The sequence below is a fragment of the Pogona vitticeps genome, chromosome 5, assembly GCF_051106095.1.
Source record: "Pogona vitticeps strain Pit_001003342236 chromosome 5, PviZW2.1, whole genome shotgun sequence".
Taxonomy (NCBI): domain Eukaryota; kingdom Metazoa; phylum Chordata; class Lepidosauria; order Squamata; family Agamidae; genus Pogona; species Pogona vitticeps.
Window position 1 is genome coordinate 14,721,257 of NC_135787.1, and position 20,727 is coordinate 14,741,983.

At 44.0% G+C, this 20,727-nt stretch overlaps 1 protein-coding gene across 4 annotated transcripts in view; it reads right to left on the reverse strand.

Annotated features, from left to right (window-relative positions):
• Positions 1 to 18,410, reverse strand: part of PPM1K (protein phosphatase, Mg2+/Mn2+ dependent 1K) — a 34,029-nt gene extending 15,619 nt beyond the window's left edge. Inside the window, exons 1-2 of one of the 4 annotated variants that reach the window (XM_020796487.3) lie at positions 18,226 to 18,410; positions 553 to 1,067 (exon numbers count right to left, since the gene is read on the reverse strand). In XM_020796487.3, the coding sequence (XP_020652146.1) occupies positions 553 to 989 (437 nt within the window). In that variant the 5' untranslated portion in view covers positions 990 to 1,067; positions 18,226 to 18,410. Of the gene's footprint in view, positions 1 to 552; positions 1,068 to 15,774; positions 16,462 to 17,591; positions 17,843 to 18,225 lie in introns of those variants that run through there. The other 3 variants (XM_078394554.1, XM_020796488.3, XM_020796490.3) reach the window with 3 other exon arrangements.
• Positions 18,411 to 20,727: the final 2,317 nt, after the last annotated feature.

Genomic DNA, 20,727 nt, shown 5'->3' on the forward strand with positions numbered 1-20,727 from the left:
TGGAAACAAGAATAACTATCTTAAGAATAACAATGTGATGTAGTGACCTTAGTATGATCAGGTGAAATACACTGTCTTAATACTTTAGCAATACATATATACAGAAGACATCTTCATTAGGATTTTATGCAATCCAGAACTAACAACTAGAAAAGGATATATTTTATTGATTTATTTTCTTCCGCTGCACTAAATGAAACATCCACCCATGATAAAAAAGAAAGACCACCCAGAATCCACCTACTATGACATCGTAACATTGGTGGCTATGTTTCAGCAAGCATGATGCAGCCCTTCTAAAAAAAGGATTACAGACAACAACCTACACATTCATTTGGAACTCACCCAGAGTAGTGCTGCGACACTAATGGAAGTGGGATACAAACTGAATGAACGAACGAACGAACGAACAAGTGAATGAGCGAGCGAATGAACAAACAAACTCTTGAGGACAGAACATAAAAACTGCAATAGACCATGCTACCATACTGTTCTCTCTCCCACTTCCACTCAAAGAGCTAAACAAAGGCTAGACAACCAAGTCATACTCACTGGATATATTTCCGCATGTGCTTATTGCAGAACTCAGCAACTGCCACCCCACCATGTCCATCATAAACAGCAAAATATAGGACATTATCAGTCAGCTGGGCATAATCAAATCGGTCTTCATTTTCTTTCCGTTTCCCAATATGGCTGGCACAATGCACATGTGACAGGCTGACCTTGGGGATTGGCTTCCCATATTTTATGCTTGGTGGCAGGAGGATTGGCTCATCAATGCGGTTGTCCCAAATGCCAAAGGAGTCCCATGTGGCAGGGCGGCCACTACCATCCAGATCAAAGCGGGAGGTTCTGCGTTCACTGGTAGAGCTCTGGCATACAACTGTTACACGCTTTTCGTCTTGCAAAATGCGAGATGTTAGCAGCACTCTCCTTGCTTGGTGTCCCCTGGTTCTAGCCAGATTTATTAATGCAGCAGTGGACATAACTTGGTTCCAGAGAAGTTAGTGAAGAACAAAAGAGGGGGAAGCAAGTTGTGGAATGTCCTCAAATCAAAAAAAAAGCTGTCCAAGAGAAAGGTAAAAAAAGAAGAGGCAGTTAGTACATAATACCACAAAATACAATTTCAGAAGGCGTTCTATTGGTTTTTTTCTCTTTATTAATTTATTACCAACTGAACAAAAGCAAAACATGAGATCGCAGAGTGAAATGACCACAAAAGACGCAAATACCATTTCTCATTTCATTAGAACTATAGGTTTAATGTCAGGAAAAGAATCAGATCCATTTTATTTTACACTAGTCAGTTAATTCATCTCGAATAGTATATATAATCCTGTACTTTAAGAAGTTTGTACACAAATGGGGACCAAAACAATAGAAACAGTTAAGGAATATAGAAAAATATCGAATGTTTGAAAAAAACTAAATGGTAAAAACTGCATTGTGGTCTTTTTTCTGGCATAATACAATTAGTGAAATATCATTGGCAAATTGTTGCAAGTTAAGAAATTAGCATAGGTATTTGCTGTTGCATGCCAAGTTGTGTGCTCTCATGTACAATAGCAAAAGTCTGCACTAACTCCTTAACTTGCCGGAATTTGCCAGCAAGGTTTATGCCAATTATATTATGCCACTAGGTTGAACTGACAGGATTTTGACCAATGTGTTTAGTTTGGAGAAAATATGCCACATTATATTTATAACTTATATTTACTAAAATACGTCTGATTTCCAACCACTGCTCATTGTTAGCTACACTGCACTTGGAGGCAGTAAAGCTATATTTACACCATCATTATGGAGCAATATTGTATCTCAAATTAGAGCAACTGTGAATGGTAATACTAATTACTTGCAACTTTTGATCAGTCCAGACATATGGCTTCCATTAAGCAATGCAGTTCAGAAAACAGTTTCAGATAGAAACCTGCACAGGGTTCAGTTCCTGTTTTAATACCTATCACGCACGGACAACCATTACCTTTTACATTACATTTTCTGACCCTTATCTTGGGTAATTAACAGACTATTCAAGGTTGGTGTTATCTTCAGACTAAACACTGTATAAAAGATTGAGGAGGGCAGGGCTTGAAGCTGAGAAACCAGATTTACTAAGCCCAGGTTTTCCTAGCAAAAGCTTTTAGCCTATGTGCTACATTAGCTCTCATGAAGATGGTGATAGCCTGGAACCCTTTTCAAGGGTTAATTGTACAAATAAAATCACTATCTTTACAAGGGAGCCCTTTCTCTCTTGGTCTTTTCCATGTGGAAAGCGATGTATCTGCATAACAGAGATGTTCCTGTTGGTGTTTAGGCTGTCCATGTAAGCAAGAACGCAGATTTTTCACAGTTCTTACTCACATGTAGAACATACCCATGCCATTTTCCATGTGGAGAAAGTGATGGAGGAGGTGGAGCCTGACACTCCTTTCTAATGGTGGTTTTATTTGTAGTTGTGTGGTTTGGGGCAAGCTCCAAATCCAGAAGAAGGCAATGATCAATAATTTCCGAGCACTCCTGGAAAGGGCTGCAGTAAGCCAGAATCCACTTGAACTTCCAGAATTATTATTATTGGAAGACGAATAAAGATTGTGCCTCAGGTCGAAACTGTGGCAATTACCAAATGCACAATGGTCAGCAGATCAAAAGTTTGTGTGGTGGAGTGATTTGGCCATCCTGGGCTGGTCAGAATTGTAGGAGACAGATAAGACAAGGGTGTCTGCTGACATACGGCGACACCATCTGCACAACCAGCCAGAACACAAAGGGGAACTACTTATGTATACAAGAAGTGTAGGCATCCTTCAGTCTCAAGAGACTACGGTAATGTGCTCTGAATGGAGGTCTTGGAACAACATCCGGTGTGGCTGAGAAGGCCAGTACGAGAGTAACAATCCCTTCCACACTGAAAACAAATACAATCTCTCCCCTGTCCAGCTCCCTGATTTTGCTGATTTCAAGATTGCCTTTTTGCCTCTGCCTGCTGAACAAGTGTCTCTTCATATTGGGAGAGGCCATGCTGCACGACCTGCCTCCAGTCTGAATGCTCAGATGTCAAAGTTTCCCATCTGTTGAGGTCCATTCCTAAGGCCTTCAGGCAACAACAGCTGCATGATCAGCAAAGAGGAAGTCCCGCATGCATTTCAGCTGGACTTTGGTCTTCGCTTTCAATCTAGAGAGATTAAAGAGCTCTCCATCTGATCTAGTCTGGAAACAGACACCTTCTGTTGCAGTTCCAAAGGCCTGCTTCAGCATGACAGCAAAAAAGATCCCCAAACGGGTTGGTGCAAGGACACAGCCCTGTTTCACTCCACTTTGGATGTCAAAGGGATCTGATGTTGAGCCATCAAAAACTACAGTGCCCTTCATTTCCTCATGAAAGGACCTGATGACGTTAAGGAGTCAAGGTGGACATCCAATCTTGGGAAGTATTTTAAAACGGCCATCCCTGCTAACTAAATCAAAGGCCTTTGTAAGATCTATGAAGGCCCGAAAGAGTGGCTGTCCTGGTTCCCTACATTTCTCCTGCAACTGAGTGAGGGAAAATACCATGTCAGTGATGGATCTATTAGCACGAAATCCACACTGTGATTCTGGATAGACTTTGTCTGCAAGCACTTGGAGTCTCTTCAGTACAACACAGGCAAGCAGCTTCCCTACAACGCTGAGAAGAGAGATGCCACGGTAGTTACTGCTGTCACCCCCGTCTCCTTTGTTTTTATACACAGTGACGATGAAGAACATGTGACGATACATGAAGGACTCCTCAATATGAAGAGCCCAGGTACTCCTTTTAGATGGAGCTGTCCTACACATGCAAGTGTATATTGATATGTGTATGTAAGCCACTGGAGAGACTTTGTGGCTTAGGAGCAGGATGAAAATGCTGTCAATAAATGACACGTGCATATCAGGCCTTCTTACATCTGTCAAATGTGTGAGATGCAGGCAAGGGTGGCCCACTTGCCTCATAATTCCCTTCCATGTATTCTTCTTTCAACATGGCAGGGAGAAATCATCTGGACACTCTCAACACAGCCCACACCACCAGATTACTGCTTGGATAAAATGGGGTGCAGGAAAAATACTGTCTTAAAGGTCCCTGGAGGAAGAACAGAAAAACAAAAAAAAGCTTAACAGAAACCTCAGCTTGTCTTCCATGCTCATAAAAATGTCGGAAGGAAAAGTAGTATGGTTTTATTGTGTGCTAATTATGGAATAACTGAGCCAAGGAATTACACCAGCAGCGCAGTTTGCTGTGCTAACATTTCTACAAGATAAGGACCTGACATCAGTGCCAGGTCTGAGGTACAGCTTGTGCTTCTCGCTGGAGAAAGCTGTCCCTCAGGCCATTCCTTTCTTTACTAAAAACCACAGAGAACAGGCAGCCGAGTGGGAGCGGCCTGTTGGGGGGCAGGAAGAATGGGAGTGGCCATAGCTGGTTGCCAAGGAGACGGGGAGAATACCAGGGAGGGGCAGTTATGTCAATTATTAGAGAGAGACCAAGTGGGGCATGAGGGAAGGGAAAAATCACTCACTGGAGGCTTGCAAGAAGCAGGAGGCCATTGTGCTAATTCTGCTTTGAGCAGACAAGTTATTTATGCTGCTGCTAAGTTTATAGTTTGGGCTGTACCAATTCAAGTAGCTAGTGAGAGACAGAATGATTATATGCTTGTCCTTGTAAAAGAAATCCTTGCACAGTAAAAAAAAATGAAGATGTGAGAGGAAAGGCTAAAACACACTCTGCAAATATGATTTTGATACAGGAAAGGATACGCGAAGCTCCTGCTGTGGGTGATATGCCATAGCCCAGGATAAGATTTATCTCCTCAGTGAGAACTAAGCCTGTGGCATCATTTAAACATATACTGTACTCTGATCCCTGCAATACCTGATGCAGAGGTCTTGATTTTATTTATTTGATTTGATTTCTAACCCGCCCATCTAGGCCAAAAGGTCTACTATTTGATATTAAAGGCTGTGTAAAATAAATGTGTCAGGCATGTTTTAAATGCCTGCTTTCTGTCTGGACAACTGTACACAGAAATATGAAGTCTGTGTAGAACACAATACATTCATGGGTCCTTCTCAAGAATATGATTTGGGTTTCTTTTGCAATTAATATTTTGGGTAAGGAAGGAATATGAAAACAACTCACAATAAACTCAACAGAAACCTAATAAAATCTATCTTGGCTCAATGAAATGCCATTTTACATTTCCCACAATGCCACGACATAATATTGCATCAGAGCCATTGTGGGAAATGAAAAATGGCAGCTTGTCTCTCCCCTCTATTGCCATCAGTTAAGTCTGAGCAGGAGACCAGCACTAGGTCATTTATTTACCAAGTAACACCACTACCACCACCCACAACAACAACAACAACAACAACAACAACAACAACAACAACAACAACAACAACAACAACAACAGAGCCAGGCCTGGTCCATAACTCTCCTTTTTAGTAATACATTCCCTTTAACACATTGTTTAACTGCTTAAGAACAAAGATTAGATAGCAGCTGCAGCAAGATGCTATCTCCCAAACATTTGCTTCATAAAACACTTGCTCTGAATTAACTGTTTTATTCATTCAAAGGTAAATATATTCACAGCACGCTGGACTGTGTAAAGTACACAGTAAATGTGTTATCCTGCAATAGCAGAGCAGCAACGCAAGATTCTTGGGCGCTGCCCATGTATTGGAGGTGAGATGCTGAGACTGAAAAAAAAAGTACTTCACCCAAAAATGTCACTTAGCAGGTTGATAGCCAAATAAACCATGGAATGCTGCAATATTTATGTCAGTTTCTCAGGAACCACGCTATAGCAGCAGAGGAACACATACATCATGCTAATCTATAAAGTAAACTATTATTCAAGTGTGCATTCAGTGCATCAAGAGCAATTTTAAAACAAGGATGTGGCAGGAATACTTGCTGTCAGCAAAAACTGTTCTGAAGAAGCTGCGGTCAGACCAGTGGATCACACATGTTTTGCGTCACTGTTACATGCATTAGTCAGGTTTTGCAGGCTAGCATTTTTTTGCACCCTAGCTAACCGATGGAACTACCACAAGGTGCTTTTGATTATAAGGCTGTCTTTTATTGGCTGGAATTTTGTTGCACAATTTTACACCATGCAACTCAGATTATAGCCTTGTGGCACAGTGGTTAACCTGCAGTACTGCAGTCCAAACTATGCTCGCAACCTATGTTTGATCCCAACAGATTCAAGGTTGATTCAGCGTTCCATCCTTCCGAGGTTGTTAAATTGAGCACCCAGCTCAAAGGGGGTGGAGGGCAGTGTGTAGTCTGTATAATTAAACTGTAAACCACACAGAGAGTGCTTTAAGTGCTACAGAATTGTATATAAGCAGCACTCTTTATATTGCATTAGCCACATATTTCTTTTCTTTGACCTAAGTTCCAGGGATCCTTTTCATCCTGTGGAAACCTTTGACAGGAACAAAAGAAAGGATGAAACTCTTTAATGGGACCAGCAGTGGATTTTTTGGGACTGAAGAGTTCCTTCCTCTGTTCTGTGTCTCCTAAAGGCTTGCCCAGACAAAGGGGATCCCTAGAGCCTTGGTGGAAGAATTTCAAGTTTGGAAGCAGCCATCAAAAAGGCCCTTTCTCATGTCTTCTTCATCAAATGTTCTTTTGAAGCTCTTGGGATCAAGAGAAGGGCTTCGCTGAAAAAAGCTCAAGACTCAGATAAACTCATACAGCGAATTATATACTGGGAATTACTGAAGATGGAAAAATGATCCATGCTTACGAATGGGAGGGCAAGGTAAATGAGCAGCAATATTTCAATATACCATATTTTTCCATGTATAAGACACCCCATGTATAAGACACCCCCCTTTTCTAATCCAAAATTAAGAAATCTAAGTGGGACTTAGCAAGTGTAGGGGGAAAGGGATCAAAGCGCTGCAGGATCGTTTTGATCCCTGTTTTCACCTCCATTTGTTTTTGTTCTCTCCTCAGCTTACTTCCATGTATAAGATGACCCTCAATTTTTAGTCTAAAGATTTTAGACAGAAATATAGTCTTATACATAGAAAAATATGGTACTGTACATGAAGATGAGAGGGAACAAATGGGAATCAAAACGATTAGGAAGAACAAAGGAAGATGGACACTTAAAACATACTAAGAAAAATGTGTTACTTGTCTACTGCAGATCGGCAGAGTGTTTCATCTCACAAAGTGTTTCATCTCACATGGAACAATCCACTGTTATTTCTGTATTCAATATGAATGAAAGGGCTTCCTCTCACAATCTACCTAGTTCCTATGATGGGACATTCTATGCTCTGCCATTACCCTTCCAGCCCATTTGCTCACCTGCATGCAATTTCTTATCACCTCCGGCAACGAAGTTGACGTAAGCCGAAGAATGCTATTATTTCTACTTGCAGGTCGTGGTGTTTTCATAAAGTCAGCCAGAATGCCAAAATATCACACACACCCCAGTTCTTTCTCCAAGTATTTAGCCCTATTTCAAGAGAACTGCATCCTGCACAGGACATGCTTTAACAGTGGAATTTTCCACCTGCAGCTCAAAAGAATGTTTAATCAGAGGCATGCATAGCCAGCAGCACCTGCAGAGCTAAGACAGCTGAAGTGGAAGGTTTTTCTTTTTAACCTAAGCAACCAAAGGAAAGGAAGTAGAGGAACGACCTTGCTTTGCTACTTGACAAAAGTCAACAAGCATCACAAACGGAAATTCTTTGGAGTGTGGAAGATTTGGGCACATAGGCAATTAGAATCTTCCCCCTTAAAGCTCAGAAACAGTGAACTAAATAGAAAAGGTACACTGAGGATCCTCTTCTTGTATGCCCACCTTAATGCAGTGAAGGGGGTTTGAGTGTGCCAGTGAGCACCATCAGGAGGCAAGACTCCACTATGAACCTGGGCTTCTGGCAGGACCACTCAAGGTGAAATGGTCACAACTGGGACACCAGACTAAGCTACATCCACCCTCTTCAAGACAGCTACTGTGCAGCAGTTGTAGCTGAAAGCGACACTGGTGGAGGAGGCCATGGCAGTGACACTCAAGGTCACTGTACAGAAGGTGGCAATGGTAATTCAATGGTTCGTTTGAAATATGATGCTAGAGGAGAGCTTTGCGGATACCCTGGACCACTATAAAGATGAAAAAGTGGATCCTAGATCAAATCTAGCCTGAACTATCTCTGGAGCCAAAAATGATGAAACTGAGATTATAATATTTTGGTCACATAACGAGAAGGTAAGATTCTCTGGAAAAGACAGTAATGCTGGGAAAGGTTGAAGACAGGAAAAGAGGAAGACCAAATATGAGATGGACTGATTCTCTAAAGGAAACCACAGGCTTGAGTTTACAAGAGCTCAGCAGGGCTGATGAGGATTGGACATTCTGGAGATCACTCATTCATAGGGTCACCAGAGGTGACTTGATGACATATAACCACCACCACCACTGAATATTGTGTTTCCCACTCAGGGGGAAAAGGAACAAAATCACTACGTTTTGTCTCTCTCACACACACACCTTGCATCATTTGACATTAAAACTAGACTGACTCTAGAATTTCCATAGAAACATCTAGGACAAACACAGGTTTCTGCTTTCATATAATCCAATTAGTGATAGTCACCTGATACAAGGAGACAACAGAGGCAGCCTTCATTATACTCCAGTAACCAGAAAGAGCAGGCTATTTATAGCATTATCCCCTCTTCTTTCTATATCCGCATACATGTACAATGATTGGGATTGGCAAAACACAAGGATCTAGACTCAAAAGAAGTGAGGTGTAGCTAACAATAGGATGCCTGGTATAAGATTTATGTGCAGAGTTAGAAAAATCTGATGTAATACATATCTTTGAACTAGTACAAGACAGTCAACAAGTTTAATGCTGCTGCCTCCTGCCTTCCTTTTTCCAACTTTGCATTGGAACTAAGAAAGCTTACAAAGTTGAGATACATTTGAAGAACTGTGTTGGTTCAGCTAAAATTTAACCTAACTCAGCATTCTCTTCTTGTATCTACCAATCCAATGCCTATGGAAAACTCACGGGATAACCAACCCCACACTCCTATTCTCTAACAACTGGTAGTCAAAATGGTACATTGGTCATCTTGAAATTAGCATACAACCCTCATGGCTAACAGCCTTTTGTTTAATTACTTTTTAAAGCTGGTACATCCTGTAATAGTGACTTCCTCAGTTTAAATGCACTGTGTCTACTACCTCTTTCTGTCCACCATGGATTTTCCACCTCATTGAATCACTCAATTACAGGCGTACCTCGGTTTACCTAATTTTCAGTTTATGAATGAAAATGCATTGAAAATAATGCCTCGGTTTATGAATTTTTCCCGCAATACGAAGCAAGTTTCCCCAGGACACATTGTGCCTGGGAGGTTTATAGCACCGCCCCCTTGCATGCTGGAGTCTGTAGGTAGCATGTGGTGTTGAGTGTGGAAGTGTTGTAGCAGTTTTTGCATCAAGTTTTGGAGCCATTCTGGAATTTTTTTGCAGCTATTTTGGGACTTTTTGGAACTTTTTTGGTGCATTTCTCAAGCGGTGGAAAGGCAGGGAGCTGAGCTTCGTCGTTTCCATGCCTGTTACTGTGTGTTCTGCGTTGTGGCGTGATTTCCATGCCAGCTTATTAATTATGTTCCTTTACAGTATTTATGTGTTTAAAGTGCACTTTATATAGTTGTGAACAGGTAAAATACTTTTAAAACTTTTTTCTGACCTCCAGAACAAATTAATTGATTTTCAATGCATTCCTATGGGAAACCGTGTTTCGGTTTAAGAATTTTTTGCAATACAAACGTCCTGGAGAGCGCATTCAATTCGTAAACTGAGGTACCACTGTAAAGCATTATGGAAGTAGAAAAATACTGATACACTGTCTCTATAGAACTCCACTCAGAAACCTTTGTATCATAATTTATGGCAGAAGCAAGAGAAAGAAATTTGTGAATTCTCCCTTGAACCTATATTCTTAAAAAGTTCACATGCCAGACAATTTTTTAAAATTTGGCCCTTAAGAAATTTCATGAAGCATTTATTTTAGAACTAATTTGCAACAAGTTATCTTATTTGTGTGTGTTTTTTAGGGTTGAACTTTGATGAGACCTCTTCAGGGCAAATGAGTCAAGATCTAAACTTCAAACATCTTGGATCTCTGTTAAGTAAGCTTTTAGTGCGCCTTCAAGGCTTCCTCTATCCACTTCAAAGCATTGCAACAGAACAACAGTGATATTGATTAGAGGTCAGTTAAAGCACACCCAGGCCATTGTGAGTTCCAGCACTGAGTATTTAAATAACTTGTGCCAGTGTTGTAGTAGCCAAGGAATCTATCTTAAATATAGCTAACTTTATGTTAATTACATTTATTCCAATTACTGCCTGACACAATGTACTCTGTATGTGAGAGGGACATGAGTTCCTGTAAAGAAACTAGAGAATATGGAATCTATCTAGCAAATTCAGATTTCTCCATGAATGCCTGGGAAAAGCTGGCCAAAGATGTGGAGGCCAGTGTCTGCCCAGTAATAAGAAGGGAGTACCGGTAATACCTGCAACTTATCTCATGTGAAAAAGATTTTCAAGGCCAAATTCTCTAGCACTCCACCACAAGGTAATGGGGCTAAATGGCTAGAGGCCTCCTGAACCCAGGTACCATCATAGTACCCTTTTTAAAAAGGAAGCTGGTAGGTTTTTCTGGCTCATATTTAGATAAGGCAGCAGTCAGGGTGTATCTGTGAGAGTACAAACTACCCATTCCTCCATGCTATAGTGATTTAGAATGTTGGCCTAGGACTGGAGAAACCTGAGTTCAAATCCCTGCTCAGGTGTGAGGCTCACTGACCTTAAGCAAATCATTCTCCCTCAGCCTAACCTGCTTCACGGAGTTTCTTAAATATATATATATATATGCAGACAAGGACAGCCATGTATGCTAACCAAAGCTGTTTGAATGTCAAGATGTCAAAGAACAAAATGAATCTGTTCATCCCCACAAGCTTTCATGCAGAACCGCCTCTCAACCGCTCTATGCTGGCTTGTTACATATATAAAGCCTAGTTACTTATTGGAGAAAGGACAACAATCTGGGCAACTTTCCAGCACTTTTCAGCATAGAGATGGAAAGCACCAAATTTATAAACCACTTTTGGGTTGCCCACGTCTAGACAGTCCAAGATATTTTGTCACCTGATGCAAAGAAGAAAATAATGGTCTTGCACTTCACGTGCAAACTGGATTGGCCACCAAAACTACTTTAAGTTTGACAACAGGACACTCTGCTGCACTCAAAAGCATAACAAGCTAGATTAGGATATACAGGACAAGACGCACAGCACACATAAGTCTGTCTTCCAGCACCTCACTTCTGCTTGCCACCAAATCATCTGTTCAATCAAATTCTGCAACATAGCTATGAACAGTGACAAACAACTCTCTCTGATTCACAGCAATAAAGTGACTAGGCAAAATAGTCTTGTCAAATATACTGCCCTGGAGGTCAGAAGTCACTCAAGAGTCTGCAGACACAGCCATGACTAAGCAGAACATCATACCGTATCATTAAGCAAAGTTTCCATAGGTGACTGGTAATCAGAAGTGAGATGTACCTTTTCCCTAAAAGTTGGGATGAACATCCCCAGGCCAGGCCACAAAAGACTCCAGAAATCATCATTAGACTCAAAGCACATTACTGAGCAAGTTCATTGCGAAATAAGTCCTACTCTGTGTATTCGCGAAGGCTTTTACGGCCGGGATCTAATGGTTGTTGTGGGTTTTTCGGGCTTCTTGGCCGTGTTCTGAAGGTGGTTCTTCCTAACGTTTTGCCAGTCTCTGAGATAGGCTATTGTCCTAATCAGGAGATGGTTGATTAGTGTGTTTTGTTGTGGGTGTATTGTTTTGATAAGGAGGGGAGATTATCTGTCCCTGTGGTTGATGGGTGTCATTAGCTGGTCTTTTGTGTGTAGTAATCCCCTGACCTTGTGGCTGGGTGGAGTTCGTTGACCTTTTGCACTCTGTGTTTTTGAGAGCTGGGAGCCAGGTTTTGTTGAGCTTCATACTTTCCTCCTTCCGGTTGAAGTTTTGTTGAAATAAAATTTTATGTCCAGTTTGTTTTAGGGCATGTTCAGCTACTGCAGATTTTTCTGGTTGTTTTAGTCTGCAGTGTCTCTCATGTTCTTTGATTCTGAAATGAAATGAAATCTCCTGATTAGGACAATAGCCTATCTCACAAACTAGCTTTCTCACAGCCATAAATACTCCACTCTCAAGCCTACCCAGAGCACAGTTTGCTGTCCTCTGAAGATGCCGGCCACAGACTGGCGAAACGTTAGGAAGAACCACCTTCAGAACACGGCCAAGAAGCCCGCAAAACCCACAACAACCACAAGTCCTACTCTGTTCAGTGGGGACTGCTCCCTATGTTTTTACATGTTGTCAAGTCAGTTCTGACTCATGGCAACCCTAATAGGTTTTCTGAGATGCAAGATATATAACAAAGGTTTTTACAGTGAGTTTCCATGGCCAAGAGGGGAATTGAGTCTCACACTTCTTGAGTCCTAGTCTGACACTGTATCTTTTACATTGTACTATACTGGCTTTTGGGGTAGAGTCAACCATACCATTGGATAGAGCAAGAGAGATGCCTTGGACGACATATGCTGGGAGCTAGCAAGTGGGTGCACCTTCCTGGAGGACAGAATTGCACATGCTATGTGTTATCTCAACCCTGAGTGCTCACTGGAAGGACAGATCTTGAAGCTGAGGCTCCAATACTTTGGCCATCTCATAAGAAAAGACACTCTGGAAAAGCCCCTGATGTTGGGAAAGTGTAAAGGCAAGAGGAGAAGGGGACGACAGAGGACGAGATGGCTGGACAGTGTCATCAAAGCTACCAACATGAATTTGACCAAACTCCATGAGGCAGTGGAAGACAGGAGGGCCTGGCGTGCTCTGGTCCATGGGGTCATGAAGAGTTCGACGCGACTTAAAGACTAAACAACAACAATGTGTTATCTATCCTAAGCAGTGGTGGGATTCAAATACATTAACAACAGGTTCTATGTCCTAATGACAAATAAATAAATAAATAAATAAATAAATAAATAAATAAATAAATAAATAAATAAATAAATAAATAAATAAATAAATAAATAAATAAATAAATAAATAAATAAATAAATGCCCAGGACAGTGGATCCGATGAGGGTTTCTTCCACAGTGGTCTCCCAGCGGTATGCGCAAACAGTGTATCTGTTTGGGCATACCGCTGCTGTTACCCTCACTATGGGCATGTGCCAAACACACACACACACAAACACACACCTCACAGTGGGTGCTTATGACCAAGTTTGACAGAGAACTGACACATCTCTCCTTCCCTTTACCTCCTATTTCACCCTATAACTCACCAGCAAAAATTGCTTCCCTCCCCTTTCCTCCTCCTGAAATGACTGATAGCCCTGCTTGTTGTTACCTGGAGGCCGCCTTTATGCACCTGTTGTGGAGTTATTCCCCACACACACACACACACACTTCCTTCTGGCTTGGAAGGTATGGTCTCTTTTCAATCTGTCACCACTCCACCTCAACCCCACCACCTAAATCAGTCCTTCAGTTACTGACTCCTCTGAGGTCTCCTCCTCCTCCATCTTTCCCCTCCACCCCGCACCCACCGCTTCTCCTCACCAGTCGCTTTGAGGGGTGTTGGTGTTGGTGGAGGCGCTGGTGGTGATGATGGCTTCCCTCAGAGCCCTGGCAGGCTCCACCTCCCCCACTGACCCTCAGCGGCCGCTTCTGAGAGAAGAGTTTCAATTCCCCTTATCTATTTATATGTTTATGTGTTTTCCTTTCTTGGACCTGGATATATGGCCTTCAAGAATAGTAAATCTTACTAGTGTTAAAATACTGATAGCTGTCTTCCTCCTTCTAACAGAGTGGGCCATATGTGTGCCATTTGTCTCCCAAAACTGTCAGTTTTGAGGCAGGAGGAAAAGTTCTTTGCTATTCTAAATGAGGCTTGGAGGTTTGATCTCTTTGTGGTGTGAGTGACTTTTCTATTGCATACTTGCTTGCGTGGATCAGTGAGACCGTCACTGGTTCATGCATTGGATATTCTCTCAGATATTTTTAAAAAAACTGTTTCTAGGCAGAGCAACAGTCTTATGTGGTACCTTTAACTTGAAAAAAATCATAGTAAAACGAGGACGGTTGGGTGTTTGACTGAAGCGGTCTCACCCCAAAACTTTTTCCCTGTGTCCTGCCCACATGCCTTGTCAATCACCACCCCTCAAGGAGTCATCCTCCCCCCTTTCCCCCCAGTGATGCCTCTTCTCTTTCCAGGGCTCTGTCTCTCTCACCCCCACCCCACCTCAGACGGCACAGTGTGGCACGGGAAGGGAGGCAGCTAATTGTGCCCCCTTCCCCCCCCGCTCGTCGCTGGTCACCTGGCCCCTCCTCCTTCATTCATCTCAAGCCAGCAAACGGTTCTAAGAACCAACAGTACATTTAGGAACCGGTTCTATAGAATAGGTGAGAACCTGCTGAATCCCACCTCTGATCCTAAGGCAGTCTGCTATTCTTAAGTGTGATAAAATTGTGTCCTACTCCATGTACAAAAGGAAACCAGATTGCCAGTTCAATGTTGAAGTAACATTCAACTGGCAGTCTGGTCGGCTTTTGTTCAAGGAATAGGGCACCTTTTGCTTCTGACAGCAAGTCACTTGGGCCAACCTGTCCTTTGGGAAGAAATATTTTAACTCCTTCTGTAATAGACTCTTGTGCAATGGGCTAGTGAGGTTATGCAAGAAATCAGATTTTTTTTTTTCCAAAGCCAGCACTGCAAGTAGAATACCAAAGAGGGAACAAGAAAGCCACAGAAAAACAAAAACCAGCAGAATGTAGCTACTCAATAATCAACTCAATATGTGGCATAGTGGATTGTACTGTACACCTGGAGCAGAGTTCAGGTACACATTCCTGCAAACTTGGACCAAAATTCAGGTTTAATTTCCTATCCCAACTCATTGACAATGTCAGCTTATCACAGAATTGTATTGGATGATAAAACAGGAAAACTACCTCTTTTAATATCCAACTAGCAACCCTCATGTAGCCAAAATAGCACCACTCTTGTGCCCATTCCATGTTTTGGAATAGTAATAGATGGGTCAGATGGGATGGCCAAATCCATGTTTTGAGTGCCCAGAGAGTATAAAATCCTGTAGGCGATCTGAGCACCTTTCAAGCACCTGTCAAGCAAGGTGCCCTCAGCAGAGGTAGGCTGTGGAGTGAGTTGGCTTCCTTATTACCGTCCCTTGGAGAGAGTAGTATGGAGGAAGAGAAATGCTGGACAGCTCAGTTGCTTAGGCATCCAGCTGGTGCCTCCTCAACAAGGGCTGGAGGTCAATGATCCATAAAGGTCCCTCCCGGCTCTTCAGTTCTAAGATTATCAGCAGATACCTGCAGGAAAGGGGCAGGGTTTGGGGTGGGCTCCTGCTAGAATTAGGCAAAATGCCACCTCAAAAAGCCACATTTGGGGTTTCATGCAAGGACAGCAAACTGTGAGCTACTACTACGAATTGTTTACTACTACTGTAGTCTCATTGTTGTTGTCTGCCAAACATGGAGGATAGGTTCTTGTGAGATTTTCTCCTGGATTCAAATCTCCCATCAGCCATGCAAAATCACTGGGGTTGTGGAACTGGTAAAACCACTCCTTAAATATCTCACTTACCTTGAAAGCCCTGTTAGGGTGGCTATATGTCAATTCCAACTTGACAGCACATCGCATCTATGCTTATCTGGGACTAAGATCCTCTGAAAACAGCAGTACTTCTCCAAGTAAATATGCAGAAAACTGCACTGATAATGCAATTTTTTTTTTAAAAAAATGGAAAATCCTTTGTTCCTATTCAGTGTTATCAAGCAGTAGAAGCGTATTCTTTTGATGCCAAATCAAACGGCGGTGTAGCAAGATTGCATCATGCGAAATGGAAAAAAACCCGAGTCTCCCTGCAAATCCTACCCGTTCGTTCACACACATTCTACACACTCACATAGTAGTTCCACGCCCCGCCAAAGACCGCCAAGATACGCCTTCTAGCGCGTCAGCGAGAAGGCCCCAAATACGGAGGCCACTTTTTCCGCGGCGGTCCCAAGGCTCCCAGCTCCACTTTTCTGGCAGGGGGGTGCGGCTCGACGTTCGTCCGAAATATATATATTTTAAAAAAGGCCCTCCGGCCCCGCCAAACCGAACTGCCGCCGCTGCCCAGTCTCCTCCTGCCCGTCACCCTTCTCCCAAATTGAGGGCAAGGAGGGAAGCGCCATTTGCAGCGCACCCTGGGGAGAGGACGGTCCTGCCGCGTTCCTTCCCGACGACCATTCTTGAAACAAAACACGGGTACGCTCTCACGCGCCCGTGGGGGAGGTCCGCACCGACCACCACCACCAAGACCAGGCGCCGAAGGGCCGCCTTCCCGCCCCCTCGTTCTTCTTCAAAACGCGGGAGGGGAGTCGAGCCTGCCTTTCATGACTGCCGGAAGGAAGGGGAACGTATTCAGAATAGCCCCGTCGCAAAAAAAAAAGCAGCGCGAGAAAATCCTCTCACTCGCCTCCAAATTCTCTTTTTAGAAGGCAAACGAGGACGGGTCATGGAGCAGAACCGCCATGCCAGGAAAGGGATGGCGTTGAGGGGGGGGAGAAAGGGAGGGGGTTCTGGAAAACCGAAAAGGGACGGAGAGCTTCAACCCTACACGAGGTTACCTAGGAGTAAGTCTCGTCTAGGGAACGAGCTGGGGGACCTTCTTCACCTCCCCGAGTTGCGCCGCCTATGAGTAAGCGCCACTAAAACGAATTGGGCTTACTTTTGAGGAAGCACCCTAAGGACTGTATAAGAAATAATTTCGCAATCCGGAGTTCGCCCCAATGAAACAAAATGGTAGCCATGAGCATGAAATGGAGCTTCCTGATTCCGAGGGAGTGTACCTCTCTAAATAGTTCAACAAACAAAGGGGCAATGGTTGTAGTGTAGCTAGATGTTGTAGTTTTTGATCCCCTGGCTCACAAGGGGAGAGGACGCTTAAGAGGGCTTTGAGACAAGCCACCTTTCTCTTAAGCTTCTCTCCTACAGCCCTACCCCTCTCTCTCATCGGTGAAAGTGACAACTCGATCGTGCAGATGGAGGATCGAGGACACAAGCTTTATGCACACCACTGAATGTTAGTCTTCTCTGGTTGAAAATATCTGAGTGACAAACATAGGAAACAGGATGCAAGGAAGAAAAATGGCTCTTCTGCTTTTCAGAAAATATCTATAGGAAGGGTGGGGAACTCCAGGTGTTTTAGCCTACAATTTCGAGACCCATCATGGACAACCAGGGACCGTCGGATTTGCTGATTCAGAACATCTGGTGCCTCGCAGGCTCCTTCTCTCCTAAACGAAGGAATGATCCTTTTCAGGATCATAACACCCACCAGCCTTCTTTTCTCCCACCAGAGACGTCCCACGCGGCTCGTGCTTCTTAAATAACCTCACGCACTGACTGCCACCTACCTTTAAGAGCTTGCCTTTCTGTCACCAAGCGAGATACCGGTATTCTAAATAAGAAAGGCTTCTTATTGCTATGCAATCAGGTCGCTTCCGATTTATGGGGGTTTGAATGACCTCTTTGGGATTAGAGAGATCCGGACCTATTCGGAAATATTTAGGGCAGGATTGCTGCCAATCGTAAACGCATTTTTACACTAGGAAGAAAGAAAAAAAACTCCCGTTGGATTCTACCGATCTTTCCTCCCCGAGTGATGTGAAATCTATAGAAGCCAATGGTTTATAAATACCCGGAAATAAAGGGCTGAGAAACGTGCTTTGGATCCTGAATCAGTTGCATTTTTAATTAGTGTAACGAGAGCCCTCGCCTTCCAAGACACACAGGACAGCCTGCAAGCAAGCAAAGAAGCAACTTCCCTTTTCCTCCCTTTTTTGCACGTTCCTCGATCACGCAACCCTGTGACATTCGTGCAAACGTCCATCCGTTACGACTCGGAGGAGATCGCATCGGGAGATCTGCCTTGCTCGAGCCACTCCCTCCTGGGAACGAAACGCGGCTTTCTCTTCCCCGCTAAGCCAGAACAAGCCGAAAAGGGTGCACGAAAGACAGGCTTGCAGGTAGCTGTGGCGGGACGTTTACCTGGCAGGGCTTTTTTTTTTTCCCCTTCCCCTTCTCGGTGATGACGAGCAGCCAAGTCCGCCGACAGACCTTCTCCTTCTTCCCGGACCCGAAGGGGAAGCGCGAGCCCACGTCTTGCTGGCCGGCGGAATTCTCGAAATATTTTCCCTGCCCACCGCGGCTGGAAGAGGGGGGGAAAAAAGGGGGCGGGAGAAACCGTGCTTGCGTGGCAGCGCCCCTGCCCTATCAGAGAGCGGGCCCGGGGCCACCTCCCTCCCCTCCGCCCGCCAATCGCGGCAGGGGAACAGAACGAGCCTCTTCCCTTCCCTCCCCCTGGAGACCCAATAGGCGTCGCCGTGGGCGGGCCCCGCGCGCGGAGGGAGCGGGAGTGAGGCAGGGAACAAGGCGAGGCGTTCTTCCCTCCCAGGCCGAGCGGGTGCTGGCCCCACCCCTTGCCAGAACCAATGGCAGCAGCGCATGGGCTTGCTCGCTGGGGAGGGGCGGGGCGCCTTCCCACCCTCTCTTTGACGGGGGGGGGGAGGAACCCCCCATCCCGCCCTGTTTTTGCCTGCAATTTCGGAGGAGGCCGAGAAAGGAAGAATTGTGTGGGCAAACTTGCCTACAGAAAACTCGCTTCTTCGGAGGCAGGCGCTGAACAATTTTGGAAGGGCCAAGTCATCAGCTCGTCCACCTAGCGGTATTTGGCGCCAAGTGGCTTCCAATTTATGGCAATCCTATGAAGGAGTGACTTTGTGTACCTTGGCTCAAGGATCTCTGACACTCTCTCCCTAGATGTTGAGCTGGATAAACGTATTGGCAAAGCAGCTACCACGTTCTCTAGACCAGTGGTTCTTAACCTTTTAGAAAGAAACGCCCCCTTGAGCCATTGAGGAAGTTATCATCGCCCCCTTCCCGGGGTGATATCTTTCTTTCTTTCTTTCTTTCTTTCTTTCTTATTTATTTATTTATTTATTTATTTATTTATTTATTTATTTATGACACTTAAATTCAATGACCCCTGAAAACAAAATTCAATTCCAAGAAAATGAAAAGCCCCAAAAAAGTAACATTTAATGATTTAGTTGCAAGTGAATTTTAAGATGCAAGAAGAAATATAAAAAGGGCATAAAAACAAACCACAATGCAGGAACTAAAAATTTCAAGACGAAAACTCTGAAACTAAATTAAGATTGGAGGAAAATATATATTCATGCACACTGTAAAAAGGCTGCAGCCATCTTAACAGGTTTGGCTTGCTCCAGCGCCCCCCTACCGCCCCCCTTCTGCTCCAGCGCCCCCACGCCACCCCTTTTCGTTCTACCGCCCCCCTGAAAAATGAAATCGCCCCCTGGGGAGCATTATTGCCCATGTTAAGAACCACTGCTCTAGACTCACAAAGAAGTATGGCTTAGTAAAAAGCTGATGACATATACATTACCAAGATCCAGGTCTATAGAGCCTGTGTCCTGAGCACACTCCTGTCCTGCAGTGAGTCCTGGACCCTTTGTGCACGGCAGGAGAGGAAGCCGAACACCTTCCGAACACCTTCCATATGCGTTGTCTCTGTTGCATTTTTTGTATCACCTGGCAGGACAAATTTCCAAATAGAGTAGTCCTAGAACGAGCTGGAATTTTTAACATATGTACATTACTGAAACAGCAACATCTACGTTGGCTTGGGCATGTTGTGAGAATGGCTGATGGTCGGATTCCAAAATATCTCCTGTATGGAGAATTAGTGAAGGGAAATCAGCCCAGAGGGAGACCACAGCTGCGATACAAGGATATCTGCAAGCGGGATCTGAAGGCCTTAGGAATGGACCTCAGTAGTTGGGAAACCTTGATGTCTGAGCGTTCAGCCTGGAAGCAGGCAGTGCATCACAGCCTGTCTCAATTTGAAGAGACCCCATGTCCAACAGGCCTAGGCAAAGAGGCAGTCACGGAAGGAGCAAAATCAGGGAGCTGGACGGGACCGATTGTATTTGTCTTCAGTGTGGAAGGGATTGTCACTCTCGAATTGGCCTTTTCAGCCACACTAGATGCTGTTCCAAGTCCTTGATACAGAGCACGTTACCATAGTCTCTAGAGACCGAAGGATGCCTAAGTAAAGTATGGAGTGATTTCCAAAATATGCTCAACAGCTTTGCTCAGCTCCTCCAGACTCATGGCTGTAAACGCCTTTAGGGAGTCAGCCTAGCTTATATTTGGTCTTCCTCTTTTTCTGCTGCCTTTCCACCTTTTCTAGCGTTGTTGTCTTTTCCAGAAAGTCCTGCCTTCCCATCATGTGCCCAAAGCGGAATAGCCTCGGCTTCAACATTTGGGCTTGATTTGATCTACAGTCCACTTGTTCTTCTTCCTGGCAGTCCAGGGTATCCACAAAACTCTTCTCCAGTATGACTTTTCAAACAAATCAATTTCTTTTTCTGCATAGGGTAGCCAGAAACAAAAGAGGACAGAGCTCCTGCCCCTTGAACCCTGGTACACTGAACAGGCAAGCTGAGGGAAGATACCTTGCACAACAGA